This window comes from Siphateles boraxobius, unplaced genomic scaffold (genome assembly GCF_051911475.1).
Source record: "Siphateles boraxobius isolate OS27281-9 unplaced genomic scaffold, OSU_SipBor_1 18, whole genome shotgun sequence".
NCBI classification, from domain to species: domain Eukaryota; kingdom Metazoa; phylum Chordata; class Actinopteri; order Cypriniformes; family Leuciscidae; genus Siphateles; species Siphateles boraxobius.
Window position 1 is genome coordinate 3,394,340 of NW_027508788.1, and position 19,061 is coordinate 3,413,400.

Consider the following 19,061-nt stretch of genomic DNA (forward strand, 5'->3'; position numbering starts at 1 on the left):
ATGGCGAGTCTGCTTTTAGCTACTATGCCAGCCGCAGCTGGAACCAGCTTCCAGAAGAGATCAGATGTGCTCCTACAGTAGTCACATTCAAATCCAGACTCAAAACACATCTGTTTAGCTGTGCATTTACTGAATGAGCACTGTGCCACTGTTCGTCCGACTGTTTGCACTGTATTTTATTTTATGTTTTAATTATTCTGATTTCTGTATTTTATCTTTTATTCTAAACTGTTTTAATTATTCTGATTTCTTTTGATTATTTTAATTTCTTCTATGTAAAGCACTTTGAATTACCATTGTGTATGAAATGTGCTATATAAATAAACTTGCCTTGCCTTGCCTATTCAGTCAAAACAAATCTTTAACAGAAACTACATTACTCCCATTCTGAATTCATCTAATGTTCAAATGTTGTCAGTAACTGATGTCAAAAGATTAAAGTCTTTATAATATAGATTAAAGTCTGTTATATAATCTTAAATATAACAGTGAGACATCTTTAAAAACCTCATCAGGACTTCCCCGGGCAAGACTGTCACAATCAGTAAGAAAAAAAGAGAAGGGGGTCTGAATCAATAGTTCCACATAATCCAAATAAAAGGAGTCTGCTTCTCATTTTGAGGTGACAGATGAATTTATCTCCTGGCGTTTGTCTGAGCACCAGACCTGGCAATACTCTTTATCATATCTGAGACCTTCATTTTTAAGATTCTTTGATCATTTGAAAAATAAACATAATTTATTTGAAATAGAATTATATTATTTTATATTATTGTATTTTCTGTCACTTCTAATCAATAATAATGCAGTAGTGTAACTTAAATTGTACTTACTTACTTAAAAGCTTGTATTATTGTTAAAGCACTTACACTATGTAACTGCTTTAACAATAATACAAGCTTTTAAACCCCCTGGAATACCTTACCCTATAGACTTTCATTGTAAGTATTTGTGTTTGATTTTACAAACTGAAGGGGAAAGTAAAAATTGTTGTCTGTGAAAAGCATGAAGTCACAGATGTTGAACAATCTTTTGCGAAATCTGTTGTATATCCAGGTTTGTTTTACTGCCAGAAGTTGAGTATGATTGGAAAAGTATACCGTAAAGTCAACTTCTATTAAATGAACACATTTCTAATGGATTATTCTGCGATTACAGATCTATAGACAACAGACAGATATCCATTGCTGACCTAGGTAAGACCTGTTGTAAAGCACAAGAGCTCTCTGCTGGCAGTTTAGGGATACTGCATATAAAAACACCACTTAAAAGGATAGTTCACCCAAAAATGAAAATTGCATCATTTACACACCCTCAAGTTGTTCCAAGAGTTTCTTTCTTCAGTTGAACACAAAAGGGTATATTTTTTTCCTACTATGGAAGTCCAGTGGCTTCTATGGCTTCCGTCCAGTGGCTACCATCAACTGTTTGATTACCAACAGTCTTTAAAGTATACTAGTTTGTGTTTAACAGAAGACCGAAACTCATGCAGGTTTGGAACAACACAGAGTTCTTTATATATATATATATATATTATTTTTTTTTAAACTTTTTTATGTAGACTAGATATGCAACTAAATCTGCCAGTAGGTGGAGGCAAGTGTTAGTAAGTGATTCAAGTGTGAATGTTGCTGGGTTCTGTTTTGTTTTGTTGCTATATTTCATTTTCAGAATAGAGCAAAACAGTTAAAATGACAATATTGTCTCTAAAAATTGCTTATTAAGATGTTGTATAAAATTAATATCACATTTTCAATCGTGCTAAAATCATGAAAATATAGTGTAGCTTGTGTTAAATTGCTTAACTACATTGTTAAAAATATATAAAAAAGAACTCTAAAACACTTTAAAATAAGGTTACATTTGTTAGCATTAGTCAACTACATTAGTTAACATGAAATAATAATGATCTGCACTTCTACAGCATTTAGCATATTAATCTTTGTTAATGTTAATTACAACATTTACTAATATTAAAATCAAAAGTTGCATTTGTTAACTTTAGTTCATGCACTGTGAAGTAACATGAACAAACAATGAACAGCTGGATTTTTATTAACTAACATTAACAAGATGAACAAATACAGTAACAACTGTATTGCTCATGGTTAGTTAATGTTAGTTAATACATTAACAAATGTTAACAAATTAGACCTTATTGTAAAGTGTTACCAAGAACTCATACAGGGACAATTCATATCTTTTGGGGGGCTTTTTTAAAATTTATTTTGGTGGCATTTCTGACCTTCTGACCATTTCTGAAGGCACTACTTTATACCAATGCCAGCCTAGCTTGCTTGTTGTTAAGCTTAATGGAGAGCTACTGCCTAAATTATGCTGCCAGTAGATATAGTGCTGTAGTGACTGGTGCTCATACTTAATTGTCTGATCCCATATTTTCACCATCCAGTCCCAGCCGCAGGAGATGAAGACATTGGGATGGAAGGGATTCCACCTCACACGACTAACTGTCATGAAGTGTGCATCATACGTCTCAATGAACTTGCTAGAATAGTATTTTGAGCCCTGTGAAAGACAAACATACACTCATTATTGGTTACATTTACATTTAAATGCTGATTTGTACAGCGGCAGTTTTGCAGAAGTAGTGACATTTAAAAAATAATATTTTTTCTTTAAAACATCAGCGAATTCACGGTAAGTTAGATTAGATTTAGTTTGAAACTAGCTCACCGTTACACCATCTGGATTTTTGTTTTGTTTCTGGTTTACTTGGCTTGCTTATTGTAGTCCATCATATCTGAAGATGAATCTTTTATCTCTTCTTTCAAGGCTATCATTTGAGTTACACAAGTCCAATTGGAGATACACATTATTTACTGCATTGCGGTGCAAATATGGCCTAACCTTGTGTTGGTAGGCAAAATACCTAAGCATGTTTTGACATCCTTTTTTGTATAGTATCCCCTTTAGTGGAGAATTATACCATCACAAGAGAGCTGGCATGATCAGCAGCAGTATTTTCTTTGGGTTTTGGATTCAACTTCCAATTCTTCAACAATGTTTCCTGCTTTTTCTGACCATCTGCCAAGCGTCAATCATGATGTAATTGGCCATACATTTCTTAGTAAATCATGATAGTTCCTAACAATATGCCCAAACAAGAGCAGTTGTTGCTGTTTTACCATGGGCTCTAAAAGTTTTGGGAGTGACATAAATTGTGTGTTTTGCAAAGTTTGCATCTTCAGTTGTTGTGTTGTTGATTCACATTGTTTTTAGATTACTGTGCAGAGTTGCCAGATGCATTTTAAATAATTGCAAAAAGCTTCACTGGCCAAACTTTCTCACAAAAACACAAATTTCACCAGCTAACAACATTTCATTAATCACATCATCACCACATGGAAAAGTATGAACAAGTACTAGTCAGGAGAAAGTGCTTCCAATCATTGTGTTCTTGTGTTAGCAATGGTTGCCTCCAAACAAAGATATGCAGCCACCATTGCTTTGCATCAAAAAGCCCTCACATGCAAGGAAAATGCTGCAAAGAATACTGCACCTTAAAGAATTTTACTTTTAAAAGCCAGTTGCGCTCGCGCCTTCGCGGATTGCTATTTGCGTCGCGCTTGGCGCTGCGTTGCGTCGGGTGTGTGATAGGGCCCCTAGAGTGTCCAGCAGGAACTAGAATCGTCGAGGTGAAGACTTATGGACAACAGCATGGTGTCAAGAAGGGCAGCTAACTTCTCTATAAGACAAAAATCAAGGATAAACTGAAATTCTGCAGAAGTACTAGGATTGGACAGCAGAAGACTGGTGCAAAGATGTTTTCTCTGATGAAGTCCCCTTCCGACTGTTTGGGACATCTGGAAAATCGATTGTCCAGAGAAGAAAAGGTGAATGCTACCATGAGTCCAATGTCATCCCAACAGTGAATTAGAATTAGTGACCATCCGTGTGTAGGGTTGCTCTCACCCAAGGGTGTGCCGGGCTCTTACTTCCATAGAGCAGGGGTTTTCAAACTGTGGGTCGCAGATTGGGAAAAGTTGGGTCACGCAAAGTCTCTTGGCTGCAGCTAAATTTACGTTTCAGTGATTGACACACACACACAAACAGTTGAGGTTTTAGCCCTCAGTCTAGGGCTGCACGATATACCAACATTAAATAGAAATTGTGATATTGCTTAGTATGATTTTAAAATTAAAAAAGCAGTGATTTAATTATATAAATATGAGCTGCGTGTTTTGAGACACAGGTGTGCGACTTGTAATAAGTGTTTTCATATAACCCTGTTTTCAGGGTCTCAGAGTGACTCATTATTAAGTGGCTCATTAGTGTGTCGTTTCGTTCCTTCGTGTGCATTTGGCTACCTACAAACACATATGGAAACTGTCTGTAAAAAGTATTTCACATGTTCATGAAACCCATCCGGTTTTACTCGCACCACTGTGACCACGATTCAAACCGGCGTTTCTGGCATGGGGGGCGGGCGTTCTAACAAGGAATGAAGATCGCGCCTCTTGAGGCCAGGGCAGCGAGGTTTACTCGCACAGCTCTTACTAGCTGGCCTCCATTACATACACACACAGAACGAGCATGAGAGCATTTTTCTGGGCTGAACACCGCAATGATTTCAACAACACTCACAGCACAGATTATAGCAGATCATAACCAGACTGGAGTGAGCATGTTTCCAGTTTTATGGACATATTTCATTAACTCTTTACCATCTGTAAATAATGAAATTACAACGTAAATTTTAGTATTGAAATTTTACAGTTAAACTATATAAAACAATTATTATTTTTTATTAAATACTCGAGTTCTGTCATATCAAACTTTTGATTAAAATTAAGCTACAGTAATGTCAATTGTTTTCTAATCTCAAATATTTGAGTGGGTCTTGAGATAGATTATGCTTGTCTAGGTTGGTCCTGGAATGGAAAAGTTTGGGAACCCCTGCCATAAAGAATCTGTGGTCAATCCTCAAAAAGTGAGTGGATAAGCAGAAGCACATAAATTGTGATCAACTTCAAGTGCTAATAAAGCAAGAATGGATCACCATCAATCAGAATTTGGTCCAGAAGCTGATAACCAGCATGCCAGAGCAAATTGCAGAGGTCATAAAGACGAAGAATCAACACTGTAAATATTGACTCTTTTTTTTTTGCCAATAAAAGCTTAAAAAAATTATTAAATGCTTATTATTTTCCAGTATACCAGAAACATGTGAAAAAATTATCTACAAATACTAACCTTTACAATACAAAATTTGTCACTGACAATACTTTTTGCCACAGCTGTACAACAGGACAGCAGGTTTTAGTAAGTGTCAGAATACAGCAGAAAGCAACATCAGATAGCTTTCTGATAGTGAGTAGGTTTAGCTCAGTGAGTAGCTTTTAAATCATGAGCTCAAATGATTTTGTAGAGACATGCCGTTTTTATATGAAGGCCTTTGATGCTTTGACCTTAAATCTCTCATTAAAGATGGGCATTGTGGGAATGTGTGATAGGACGGTCTGCTTACAGACAGAAAAGGTCTGCTAATGTCAGGGAGAAGATAAATCATAAATCCTTCAGCGTCTGTTTAGCTTTAAGGGCTGTTGCATTAGCATGCCACATAGAACCTTATTTCTGTAGTTCAGAATTGTGTGTGTGTGTGTGTGTGTGTGTGTGTGTGTGTGTGTGTGTGTGTGTGTGTGTGTGTGTGTGTGTGTGTGTGTGTGTGTGTGTGTGTATACCTAATTGATCATATTTCTGAAGCAAATTTGTACTCATAAATGAACTAAATATGACAAAACCACCTTTTGGGGACATATTCATGTGTAAAAATAAATAAAAGTAATTTCCTTAGTGAAGTCTTAAAAAAATGGTCAGAAAAGAAGAAATGCAAATTTTTCTCTTTAAAGGTTAGGGTGAGGGATAAGGTTAGGTTATAGTATTTATAACTAACTGTATACAAACAATAGAAGTCTATGGAATGTCCCCATAGATAGCTAAGTAAACGTGTGTGAGTATGTTTTGTAGAAGTGGAGGGATGTTGGAGTCAGTAAGAGTGAAATTTAAAAGGAGAACATGTGTTTGCATGTGATGTTTTGATGTTTGTAATTTAGAACAAAATAAGTCATACGGAACAAAGCGTAGCATACATATGAGAAACAAAACTATGTCTGGCCTGTCAAAATGAATAGTTTGAATGCTAGTCTATCCCTTGCCGGCAGAGTGAAAAATACAAATAAAGAAAGAGAGACAGAGACAGAATGTTATTAGCTGGTGCCGCCCGTTCTGCTCTGATAGCAGTGCAGAGACAGACAGCTAATAAGAACCCTTTGAAAGATTATGTGTATTTTCAGTTAACTTTAGTTAGATGCATTTACATTGTTACTGTGCCTCAGATGTAATCAACTCTATCTGTGTCTGTAAAGGTGTGAACCAAATGGCCCATACAGATTTATGGCCTATAGAAACTGAATGGCCCATACAGGTGTATGGCCCACAGAAACTGATTGATGTGAATAACTAAGAAACAGTTCAGAGTAGAGCTCAGGGTAGACCGATCTCCTGTGGGAGGCCCTTACAGTTTTCTATTGTTTGTAGCTCATTTGTCTTCATGTATAAAGTTAAGATTGGGTTAAGATTGTTGAAGGGTGACATGCTAACATCGCTGCTGAAGAACTGTGCTACACTACTACCTTCAATAAATTCTTCTCCCCACAAGAACTCTGGTCAAGCTTACTTATTTTATGTATTGGAGAAATCTAATACACTGGCGAACCACCGAAACCACTGCTCGGCCAAATACAGCAAAATCTAACAGCTTCCTCTCTGTTTGATGACAGGGGTATTATATAAACAATGACGGCCCATCGGGAGACAACCACCACAAACACAACAAGCTACTGTACTGATTCAAACACAGAAGAATAATGAGATGATTCAAGACTGAAGATCTCCAGAGAACAAGATGTTCACAGGGCATTTGTTAATGTGGAATACACACACACACACGTACTGTATATATATATATATATATATGGAAAATAAATGACCTTGTGAATTTTTCCAGCTTCAGTGGCAACAAGAAATTGGTAGTCCTTTTCTTTGTGAAAGTCCAAAGATGTTCCAGCTAGAATCACAAACAAATATCTTCAGTGAGGATAATACATTAATGCATGTTTTTTTTTACATCATTAGCACATTTATTCAATTTGCCATTTTAACAGTTTCTTTCTGTTCTGTCTGATTTCTAAACAACAATCTGAAAATAAATGGAACTGATGAGACGCTAAAACCAGATTCAAACATTTAACTTAAGTCCTTTACATTCTTTTTATGGTGAAATTGTTTCATTCATGGTGATATTTCACCTGTTGATCGGAGTCAATGACAATTCACTTTCATACAAAATGTAAATGTTAATGTGCAGGTCGGTGGGAAAAACATCTTTAAGTCTAATATTATGTGCATAAAATATGGGAAAAGTTGTTTTATTAGTGAATTATTACTGATTTCTGTGTTTCTGATTATATTTCTTGTACCATATTGAAATATAGTCACGGTTGAAGGCACAACATATAGCACAGCCTTTGTCCTTATACTGAGAGAAAAACCCCACTCACATCGTCATCAGATATTTTTATCAACATCATTGTGTTCAAATTGGTTATGCGAAGAAGAATTGCTGTATTAAATACTTAAAAGGTGAAATATCTGACCAGTGGTAATGTGGTCCATACCTGTAGCAATGACATCCTTAAGGTCATCAGGAACTTTGTCTGTGGCTGGAAGTTTGATGATGTCTGTGAAGACTAGTTCATGCTGAAATCCAAATGATTGGCATCAATTACCTTATAATAATGACTTGTTTTAGAATCAACTATTAGATATTTCCTTCTGTACCTTTACCAGAGTCCAAGATACCACTCGTCCATCAGCGGACACAGAGATGAAGTTGTGATTACTGTCCAAATCGTCTTTCTGCCACTTCACCTATAATGAAGACAATGGAACACAAAAACTATATCCCACAACAAGCTCTGGATAAAAATCTGTATCTATTTTTAAGTGCACTAACATTCAAAAGTTTGGCGTCGGTAAGATATTTTATTGTTTTTGAAAGAAGCCTCTTATGCTCACCAAGGCTATATTTATTTAATCAGAAATACAGTAAAACAGTAATATTATGAAATTATGAAAAATATGAAACATTAATAGCCACTATTCCAGACTCCAGCATCACATGATTCTTCTGAAATCATTTTAATATACTGATTTGATGGAAATATACTTAATATTGGAAACAGTTGTGCTACTTAATATTTTTTTTGTCAAGTCACCTTCATTTATATAGCGCTTTTAACAATATGGACTGTTTCAAAGCAGCTTTACAGTGATAATAGGAAATTAAAGTAACAGAGATTGTTTTGGCTTTACAGCAACTCTAGAATAAAGTTATTGTCCAGCTAAAGTTAGTTTTGATTGATTCACTTCCGTCACAACGATCATTAGTTATTAACTTTAGGGGCTGCTAAAACGACACCGTTCTAACAGATAATTCTTTAATGTGATACGGCCTCTCATTTGAATGAAACCGTGCCTGCTGGCTCTGAGAATGTTTTATCGCTTCCGTGTAGCCATGATCATGGCTATCATGGCTTTTTGTGGAAGCCATGATACTTTTTAAGTATTCTTTGATGAATTGAAAGTTAAAATTATCTGTCAGAGAAAAAAAATCTAACTGATCCTAATCATTTGAACAGTAGCTTTAAAAATAGTGTATATAATGTAACCATTATGCAACCATAAATGCGCAATTCCATGCAAAGATCACCCTTACCATGGGGGGAAAAAATTGGACACAAACAAACATGTTCTTAAAATGTTCACCGTAGGTCTATACTTATTGTATTATTTATAGATATTTGCTGTATATCATATATAAGGTGTGTGCCAATACAAGCAGCTTTTAAAATGGCTGTGTGCTACTGTTTGCAAAAAAGGGAATATATAGATCCAAGTTTAACAAACTTTTATCATTTGGCAATTTCCTGATTAACAAAATTATGACAGAGCATTGTGTACACTTAGTGTTAACAGCAAAGCTCTATAAATGAAGCCTCTTGTAAAATGTGTCTGAATTCCAGGGCCAAGTAACTTCCATAACGTATTAGAGGATAAGTTTATGCTACACATACAATGTTGATGCAAAAATGTCCAAACGTTTCAGTGCAATGTTAACTTGTTAACAATATTAAGTTACTAAATGTAACTTGTGTTTAAATGTAACATGCAATGAAAATTTTGTGCTCGTTTGTTACTTGTAAACACTTTAATTTTACATTATGGCCATGACGTTACGGTCGTAACATTACATGAAAGAAAATTCTAAAATCAAACCCACATCTGATATTCAAAATGTAGTATGCTGATTTGTATATAAAATGGACAAATCTAATTTAGTGTAACATTCCATCAGAAGAGTTTATTAAAAACTGCAGTTTGATATTTATTTGTGGCACAAGTCAAGTGCACTTATTTTCCTGGCTGTGTACGACACATTTTGGTAAATATAGGTCATCAAGGATTTATATGCATACAGAAAATTTGCACACTGCACAGTATACAATACTGCACTGGATAAAACAGAACAAGTAAGAATAGTATTCTCTTCTGACCCTTTTGAATATACAGCTTCATTGTCATATATCATACAGTAGGTAATGAATAATGATGGTTTACTGTTATTATTTTACCCAATTTACCTCATCCATACCTGCATCACAGCGCCTCTGTGTTTCCCGGAGCTGGCTGTGCTGTTATAAATGGGCTGATCACTCTTTTTCTTCAGGTTGTACACTGCAACACAACCGTCATGCAAACCCACAGCCACTAGGTAGGACATTTGTTCATGGATGTCTACACACATTACGCCTGAAGTTGTGTTGAAGATGAATTCTGGGTAACTGGAGTTCTTCAGGGTGTAAAAGAGAAGCATGCCACGCTCCTCTTGGGTAAATTCATCTTGAGGGGTAAGATAAAATGCTTACTACAAATGCTTACTTGTCTAAGGTTTACTTTCAGAGTAAATAGCAAACTTACATGACCCAAGACCAACAGCGAACAAATCATTGTATTTAGGATTCCTAGAAATAAACAAATACAGATGTCATTAAAAGACGTGCTTTTTATTTTAATCAAAAAACACTAAATGGCTGCATTTTGTTTTAATAAAGTATGAAACTCACCAGCAGAGGGCAGTCACAGACAGACCTTTAGCTTTATCATACTGGAGTTTCCACAGTGGGAGAAGAGTGCCCTTCTCTCCTCGAAATTCATCAGCTGCATCCTCAAAGTACATGAAATCTGAGATTTGGATTTTCATTAGAAAATTGCTCACTTTTTTAACACTTTTTAATATCGGTCAATCTGTCAGATATCCACAATAAAGGGCGTAGAAGTAAAAATAAATATTTTTCCTAATTACCTTGTGCAACCTCATCAAATATATTCTGATTCACCATACGCTCAATGATCTTGGCCGCATGAGCTAGTTGGGTTATGTCATCACTCTACAAGCACAACATGTTTTTTCTCCCTTTAACTCAATCCTTCAAACAAATCAATCACACTATTGAACTAGATAAACATGGAATTTTCTTGATTATTGTGTATGTACTTGGTTACAATCTGTGTCAGATCATATTTGTTGTCTAGCTACCTGAGTCTCTGCTTGAATCATTTTCTTCTTGCTTTTGTCCTCCTCCTTATTTAGGACCTGGCCTTCTTGCTTCTCTTTACTTTTCTCTCGTCTCTTAAGTTCCTCAACGTAAAAGTCATAGATCTCCCACTGCAGAAAGAGCAGTGTTTGCTGATATTTTACAAATCCGTATTCACCATAATATAAACATAGTGTTGGTTTACTGCAGGTATATCACAAAAAAGTTGCTCAAAATCATTTACCAGCAAAGGCAAAGATTTTCTCACCTGATTGGCTGTAGCCGAGAAGTTTGCACGGGGAGGAGGCTCTGTTTGACAACTTATATCCTGCAAAACATTATTTTGATAAAGATTTAAAAAAAACAGTGGCTTTTGCATAAACTGAAAATGCGTAAACCCTAACAAACTCTTTCTATAGTCTTACAAGCTATGAGCAATCACCATTTTGCCCTTGTAAGACCTGTACAGCAAATCACTTTTGATAAAAAAACCATCAACTAAATGACTACGTGGTAATAAACAGATTGAAAGTTCAGTAACGTAACCCTCTCACTCTTGGAGGGTTGTTTAGTGTCTGAGAGGCTCTCTCGTTGAAGTTGAACTGGTTGATGAGTTTCCGCTCTTTCTCTCCAGCTTTGGCCACATTATCTAGCTTCTCGGCTACTGTGCCATCTTCCCTTTCAGCTTGTTTAGCCATCAATCTCCGACCTTCATCAGATTCCTTGTGCACAAGATTCCCTTCTAGTTCAAAGTGAATAGCCATCTGATCTACAAAGATGATAGGTTTATAGCAACCCTCCTGAAAAGACAACAGATTTTAGTGATTTGTTAGGTTGATGACTAGAAGCCATAATGGTTAAAATCACAATTTCAAAAAGTTGTAGAGATGCAGCAGTATTTTACTTTGAAACCGTATCTGACAACGTTCTGTGGAGCATTTGGATTGTTTGCTGTTAGTACTCTGGTAATCTCTTCATTGAGCTCCTTATGAACACAAGAAACAAAAACATGTATAAATAATTATCCCAACATCACTATAATGTGACATTATGTTAGCAGGGTCAGACAGACCACAGGTCCTCTCTAGGTTTACACACTTCCTCAGTTAAGTCCAGCTGGTCCGGAGGCTTCACAAGTGTCTTCCCCGGCATCCATTCTTCTCCTTCAGCTGTGTCTGTTGCTTCCTCCTCATCCTTCATGACAAAAGAGGTTTGAAAGTAATATCCAATATCCTTTTGAAAGGTATGTGACAATGAATTCAGTTCTAGCTCTGGATGAAAAGTGATTTGAAAGCTAACTTACCTTCTTCTTTCCAGCAGCTTTGATAACCTTTGCCACAGGTGCCTTTGGCTGGGTGTTAACATTTGTTGCCTGCATTTTAAGAGAGAAAATATCAACCTTATGGTCTTTACAACAGTGCATAAACTAACGTTAGATGTTGGCTCAAGAAAGCCTAGCCCAAAGGTTTAAAATGAAAATGCTAAAGTTATAGATAGAAAGTGATGGATTAAGCCAGAAAATGTAGTCTCATAAAAATAATAAACGACAAAGCTGTAAAGTTTAAATACTAGATAACAATTAGTTATTAATTAGCATTCGCTGTATAACATCGGTAACATACCTGTTTAGATTTCACTGTCCCAACTTTGTGAGGAACGGACATTTTTTTGTTTAACAGTAAGATCTGTTATGCAGTCGAAAATACTCTGAAACTTGAGGAGCTTTTTTTAAAACGTAAAAATAACTTCCCGTTTAAAATGACAAAACAAGTGTTCCCTTCTTTGAAACTGCTAACGGTAACGCGTGTGTCCGTGTGTATAGAAGTTGTCATGGCAGCGGCGTCTGGCTGACGTGACATTTTTGCATGTCATCCAGTGGGTGAGATAGTTCCTCCCATTGGAAGGCAAACAAACCCATAGGCATAAAATACCGCAGTGAAGCCATCTGCATTGATATCCATTAAAAACGGCCTCTTGTCTCCTTCCCTACAACCGTCAAAGCCGAAGCGTTAGTTTTAGCCGTTTCGATTTTTTGGCTAAAGATTGCAGGTTTGCCTTCCAGTGAGTAGCACGTAGCACACAGGCCAAATAAATTCCGCGTCTGACCAGAAGATGACGACCGCAGGTGAATCTTTTTTTAAAAATTTTTTTTAATTGAACATATAAAGATTATTACAGTGGATATTTATCACAAAATCACAAGAAACTCGAGGTAGTGCACGGCAATAAAGCACATTTTTTAAACAAGATACAAAAAACAAGGATAGTCTATTAAAAAGCAATAGATAATTTAATATAAAATAAATGGAAATTAATAAATAAATATAAAAAAGCTCCCTTTTAGGGGGACTAAAAAGTTGTCAACTTCAGAAAATAATTAGTTAGCGTGTGTAATGAAACAATAGGTTACTATCGTAACCCCGGTTCTCTGAAACATCGAGTGGAGAGATCCACCTATGGGAAGGGCATCCGTACCTGACCTCTGCAGAAGCATCCAATTGCACCAAGTCTGGCTAGACAGACAGAAGCGCGCAGCCAATGCCAGGTGAGGCCACACCCCCTCACCTAAGGGCATATAACATCTGGGCGCGCTGCTATTCCTCAGTAAGTATATTCGCTTCTCGTGCAGCAAGCGGGGCAAAGCTGGTGGATCTCTCCACTCGATGTTTCAGAGAACCGGGGTTACGATAGTAACCTATTGTTCTCTTTCATCATCTCGTGTTCGAGATCCACCTATGGGAGAGACATGGACAGCTCCCCGATTGCCCAATACACTCACAGTGAGGTTCTGAAAGCCAGAGAAAGACGGTCACCCCGGGGAGGCGGTGCCTGACACGTCCATTAATCATGAACCTGCAAAGGTGACGCCACACCGACTGCTGTGGACACGCAGGACATGAAGCATGCATGAGACACATACATGAAAGTACCCCCAACCCACCAAGGCACATAAACTAAACCCATAACGGGAAGTAAATGTTTGGTGGCAAGAATGAACATGACCAGCCGGGCCATTCACTCTTATTGGTTTCAACAGGGTACAGGGAAGAGCTAAGAAGACCCAACCCCTAAAACCGAATGTGCTACCGAGGTTCTGGTGACATCCAGCCGGTAGTAACGCACAAAGGTATGAGGAGAAGCCCAACTGGCAGCGGAGCAGATGTCCTGCAGTGACACTCCCCTAAACAAAGCCCAAGAGGCGGCTAAGCCCCTTGTGGAATGAGCTCTGATGCCCCTTGGGGGCTGCACTCCCTTTGCTTCATAAGCCATAGTTATAGCGCCCACAACCCAATGTGAGAGGCGTTGCTTCGATATGGGACTCCCTCTGTGCGGAGGGGCCCATGAAACAAAGAGCTGGTCGCTCTTCCGGAAAGCGCTGGTCCTGGTCATATAAGCCTGTAAAGCACGGACTGGACACAGAGCATTCAGCCTCTGATCCTCCAGAGAGGTAAAAGGTGGAGGGTGAAAAGCGGACAGCTCCAACACCTCCGAAGTGAACGCAGGGAAGCACTTCGGCATGAAGGCCGGGTTAGGCTTAAGGGAAACCTTATCTCCACTGAGGGAGAACTTAGTGCACGAGGGGTGAACCGAGAGTGCATGTAGCTCACTGACACGTTTGGCAGATGCCAAGGCCAAGAGCAAAGCTGTCTTGAAGGACAGCAGCTTAAGGGAAATACTCCCCAGGGGCTCAAAAGGATGTTGAGACAGTGCTTCCAGCACCATGGAGAGGTCCCATTCCGGAACAGTTCTCCTGATGACTGGCAACGAGCGGCGTGCACCCTTCATGAATCTGCGGATTAGAGGGTGCTGCCCGACAGTAGAGCCCTCAAAACCCACATGACAGGCTGAAATCGCAGCCAAATAGACCTTAATGGTGGAAAAAGACCTCCCTTTTTCCATGAGGTCCTGAAGGAAACACAAAATATCAGGAACTGAGCACTGATAAGATGTGAGACCGCGCCCATCGCACCACCCTTCGAACACGTGCCACTTACAGCCATATAAGGACCGTGTAGAGACGGCCCTGGCATTCTGAATAGTGGCGACCACACGCGGCGAAAGCCCAAGTGCGTTCAGGTTCGTCCTCTCACGGGCCAGGCCCAGAGAGCCACCCTGTCCGGGTGGGGGTGGTAAATCTCCCCGTTGGCTTGGGACAATAGATCCGTGCGAACGGGAAGGCGCCACGGCTCGGCGTATAACAGAGGAATTATCTCCGCCAGCCATGGTGCCTTGGGCCACCTGGGTGCTATCAGAATGAGAGACAGGCCCTGCTCTCTCACCCTGGCCAATGAGGGAATTATCAGGCACAGGGGAGGAAAAGCATACAGGAGCACTCTGGGCCATGGGTGGGCCAGTGCGTCTACCCCGAGGGGCGCGTCCATGTCCCTTAGAGAGAAGAACATAGGACAATGGTAGTTTTCGCGCGAGGCGAATAGATCTACGCTCGCCCGTCCGAATCTCATCCATAGCATTTCCACTATCTGAGGGTGAAGACGCCAATCTCCGTAGATTGGGTTTCCCCTTGATAGCAGATCCGCACCTCTGTTCAGAATGCCCGGAACGTGAGTTGCGCGTAACGACAGGAAAACCCGTCTGCTCCACACCAAAAGCTTGTAAGCTAGAGCGTGGAGTTTCGACGAGCGCATGCCGCCCTGACGGTTGATATAAGCCACAGCCGTGGTATTGTCGCACCGTACTAGAACGTGATGTCCCTGCAGGCGAGGCAGAAAATGATTCAGAGCTTTCCAAATGGTTAAAAGCTCTAAATAGTTTATGTGCGCTGAACGTAGTCTGTTTGGCCACAGACCGTTCACCGTTCTGCCCTCCTGGGTGGCACCCCAGCCTGTCAAGGACGCATCTGTCGTCACAACTTTCCGCATCGTAACCGCCCCCAGAGGGGTTCCCCGTGCGTAAAAGTTCTCGCTCTCCCAGTGGCGCAAGGTCGCCGAGCAGGCGCGTGTCACTGTTACCGAGCGGCAAAGGTCGCGAATCGGGCTGAAATGTAGTGACAAGACCCATTTCATGAACGCCCTCATCCTCAGAAGTCCCAATGGCACAACTTGGGTGGATGAAGCCATGAGACCCTGTAGCCTGAGACATGTGCGATATTGCACTTTCGCCCCTTCTCTGAACTGCGTCAGACAGTTCATCAGAGAGCGAACGCGCTCTTGAGAGAGGCGCGCTCGCATGGAGACCGAATTCAACTCCAAGCCCAAGAAAATGACATTCTGACTGGGCGTGAAATTGCTCTTGCTCACATTCACTTGAAACCCGAGCGATGTGATGTGCGCGAGCACACGGTCGGTGTCCTGCAACACCTTCTCCTTTGATTCGGCTATGATGAGCCAATCGTCTATATAAGTCAGGATTCTCAGACCTGATATTCTCAGAGGTGCTAAGCCCGCCTCCGCGCACAGACAGAAAGACCGGGGACTCAAACTGAGTCCAAACGGAAGAACTGTGAATTCGTAACATATGCCCTGGTAGGCGAAACGAAGAAACTTCCTGTGCGGAGGATAGATGCTTATGTGAAAGAAAGCATCTTTCAGATCGACTGATGTGAACCAGTCGTTCTGTTTTATGGCACGGGCGAGTGCGCCTTGTGTCAGCATTCTGAAATTGTATTTCCTCAAATGTTTGTTCAACACTCGAAGGTCCAAGATAGGGCGGAGAGAGCCGCCTTTTTTCGGGACCAGAAAATAACGGGAATAAAAACCCTGGTTCATCAGATTGGGAGGTACCACCTGAATCGCTCCCTTGTTTAAGAGAGATGAAATTTCCTCTTTCAGAATGTGAGAGGCGTTCTCTTCCGTGTGAGAAAAGAGAATGCCGTTGAAATGCGGGGGTTTTACTGCGAATTGCAATCTGTAACCCTGCATTACTGTACGCATCACCCACTCGGGAGCTGAAACGGTTCGCCAAGCCGCTTCGTGACTCGCGAGAGCTCCCGCTCGGGCCAGAGCGGAGCTGTGTGAGACCGACAGGTTTATTTGTGATGCAATGGCGCCATCTAGTGGGTACACTAGAGGCGACATGCAGGGGTTCGGAGGGATTTCCTCTCTCTGCAGTGAGATGAATTCTCTCTGCGGAGAGAGGTTTTCCCGCCGAAACGAATTCATTTGATTCGTATTTTTTTGTGTTTTGTGTGTTATGTGTTGGGCAAACACTGGGGCCGAAGCCTTTATTGAGAGAGTGAGGGGAACAGAGTGTGGGCAGTGTGGTGTCACTGAGCTTAAACTTTCCCTTACAAAGGGCCCCCTGAACGTGGGGGGAAAACACACATCTCTCGAACACACGAGCTGGGCAGTCTCGTTTACACACGGAGAGCTGACCCATCCGCGGGACCCCCTGGGTTTTTTGGACGGGGGTCCTAGAAGAGGAGGGGAGTCCGAAGGGCTTGCGGCCCGTGAACATGGACTCGAAGCCCCCATCGGCTGAACATCAGGCAGGCCGCTTGCGTTTCGAGTCGGTGGGGTTGGAATTCGCAGGTCTCCCGGCCGCGGCCGCGGCGGGAGCGGGCTTACCCCAGTGCTTGTGTGTAGGTGCTGGGTTATGTTGCCGAGGGGGTGGTTTGTTGCGGGGCTTTTCTCTGCCCTGATGAAACTGTCGTCCCGTGGCCGGTGGGTTAGGCAAACGCACAGGGGGCGCCTGGCGTGGGACTGACTTCCTAGGAAGGCAAAGTTTGAAGGCCTCATCCTCCTTTTTCTTATCGTCACACCGTTGTTGCATCAGTGCGACGGCGGGGCCGAAGAGAGCCCGGCCGGGCTCCACCGGCGCGCCCGCGATGCGCCGTTTCTCACTGTCAGGGAGTCCCGACAGGTTCAGCCAGAGCGCGCGCTCTCCGACCACGGAAAGCGCCATGGAGCGCCCGCAAGCTTGGACGGCCTGCCGAGCGTTACGGAGGACGAGGTCGTTCACCGTTAGGATCTCCTTCCACAGGGTTTCAGAAGGATTTCCCTTTTCCAATTGTTGCCCTAACTCTTCAAGGATCTCCGCCTGGTAGGCGGAGAGGAGCGAAGAAACGTTAAGGGCCCTGACAGCCACGGCCGAGGACTTATAAGCTGCCTGGTGAACGGAGGCAGCAAAACGGTCCATCTTGTTGGGCAAGACCGGCTTGGGGGGAGCGAGCAGCCCGCCCTGAGCGGGGTTAAGGTGCCTGGCGATGGAAGGTTCGACGGTGGGAGGTTCGCCCATACCGTGCGCCGCCATGTCCTTAACCTCGAGTCCCGTGAGACCGTGTTTGAAGTCGAGCGGGTCGCTCCAATAATTTCTCATGTGCTTCGCGCACGCCGGGAGGATGGGGAAGAGTTGTTTCCTCGGGCCGGGAGGGGGTCCCAGCACTTTCCCATCATAAATATCCCTCTCCTGGTCGGTGGCGCTCTGCGGTGCCGGCCATTCGATGTTGAGACGAGCGGCCGCTCCCTCACACACTTCCAGGAGGATGGCTTGAGGCAGAACCGCGTGGGCCGTAGCCTGGGGAACACCAGAGGGCGGGATGGCCTCCTCGTCCTCTGAAACCCCAAGAATGGCCGCATCCTCCTCTTCGCCAGAACCGGGCAGGTCGTGGACGAGAGTGAGGTTGTCCCCGAAGATGTCCTCCTCGGGGAAGGCGGGATTGGGCTGGTCAGCCCAGACGAGAGACGTTGCGCCCCGGGAGGCCCCCGGTAGCGCGTCGTCATCACCGTGTCCCCCGTCCGAGTCAGAAGGGCTGAGCCCGGTGCACTGTGTCACTGCCACCTTAAGACGGCGTTTTAGCAGCTTCCTAGGCAGCAAGAGGCAGAAACTGCAATTCTCCGGGTTTTCAAGGGCTTCCCGAGCGTGCTTAAGACCCAAACAGACCACGCAAAGCTGATGAAGATCCTTAGCTGCGATGAGGGCACCACACGCGGCCGGGCAGGCCCGTGACATGCTATCCCCTGGAGAGGCTGCAGGCTTAGACAGTGACATACCAGCGAAGAAAACGGAGAAATCCGTGGCGGGCAGCCGTGAGGAGAAACGGTGAAAATAGCGAGAGCGTGGGCGGCTCCGAATGCAAAGCAGCAGTAGTTGAAAAATAAACAACTGTCACGTCCGGCGGAGGCTGATCTGGTCGATATGTCCTCCTGAAGACACGAGGTGAGCAGTGTAAAAATCCAACCGAGCTGTGAGATGCAGAGATCGCGAGAAGCGAATGTCAACTGAGGAATAGCAGCGCGCCCAGATGTTATATGCCCTTAGGTGAGGGGGTGTGGCCTCACCTGGCATTGGCTGCGCGCTTCTGTCTGTCTAGCCAGACTTGGTGCAATTGGATGCTTCTGCAGAGGTCAGGTACGGATGCCCTTCCCATAGGTGGATCTCGAACACGAGATGATGAAAGAGAACCATCATTCTTTTCATCAATAGAGT

The 19,061-nt window shown here is 42.0% G+C and overlaps 2 protein-coding genes across 3 annotated transcripts in view; both read right to left on the minus strand.

Moving 5' to 3' along the window:
- The window catches only part of LOC143740803 (dynein axonemal intermediate chain 1-like), a 40,325-nt gene extending 27,842 nt beyond the window's left edge, over positions 1–12,483 (minus strand). For both annotated transcript variants that reach the window (XR_013204902.1, XM_077232853.1), the window contains exons 1-15: positions 12,299–12,483; positions 11,980–12,048; positions 11,775–11,870; positions 11,581–11,661; positions 11,231–11,476; positions 10,945–11,004; positions 10,679–10,807; positions 10,445–10,529; positions 10,206–10,323; positions 10,060–10,103; positions 9,734–9,981; positions 7,861–7,950; positions 7,698–7,779; positions 7,011–7,087; positions 2,378–2,526 (exon numbers count right to left, since the gene is read on the minus strand). Coding sequence is in view for 1 of the 2 variants with exons in the window: in XM_077232853.1 (XP_077088968.1) it covers positions 2,378–2,526; positions 7,011–7,087; positions 7,698–7,779; positions 7,861–7,950; positions 9,734–9,981; positions 10,060–10,103; positions 10,206–10,323; positions 10,445–10,529; positions 10,679–10,807; positions 10,945–11,004; positions 11,231–11,476; positions 11,581–11,661; positions 11,775–11,870; positions 11,980–12,048; positions 12,299–12,340 (1,616 nt within the window). In the remaining variant the exon portion in view is untranslated. The remainder of the gene's footprint in view (positions 1–2,377; positions 2,527–7,010; positions 7,088–7,697; positions 7,780–7,860; positions 7,951–9,733; positions 9,982–10,059; positions 10,104–10,205; positions 10,324–10,444; positions 10,530–10,678; positions 10,808–10,944; positions 11,005–11,230; positions 11,477–11,580; positions 11,662–11,774; positions 11,871–11,979; positions 12,049–12,298) is intronic.
- A 1,244-nt stretch (positions 12,484–13,727) lies between these two features.
- On the minus strand, positions 13,728–15,020 carry LOC143740670 (uncharacterized). The gene has a single exon (XM_077232677.1). The coding sequence runs from the start codon at positions 15,018–15,020 to the stop codon at positions 13,728–13,730; it is 1,293 nt and encodes a 430-aa protein (XP_077088792.1).
- Between the last annotated feature and the right edge of the window lie 4,041 nt (positions 15,021–19,061).

Excerpts from the sequence above, each read along its gene's own strand:
- LOC143740670 (XM_077232677.1), bottom strand. The coding sequence starts at position 15,020 with ATGGCCCAGAGTGCTCCTGTATGCTTTTCCTCCCCTGTGCCTGATAAT.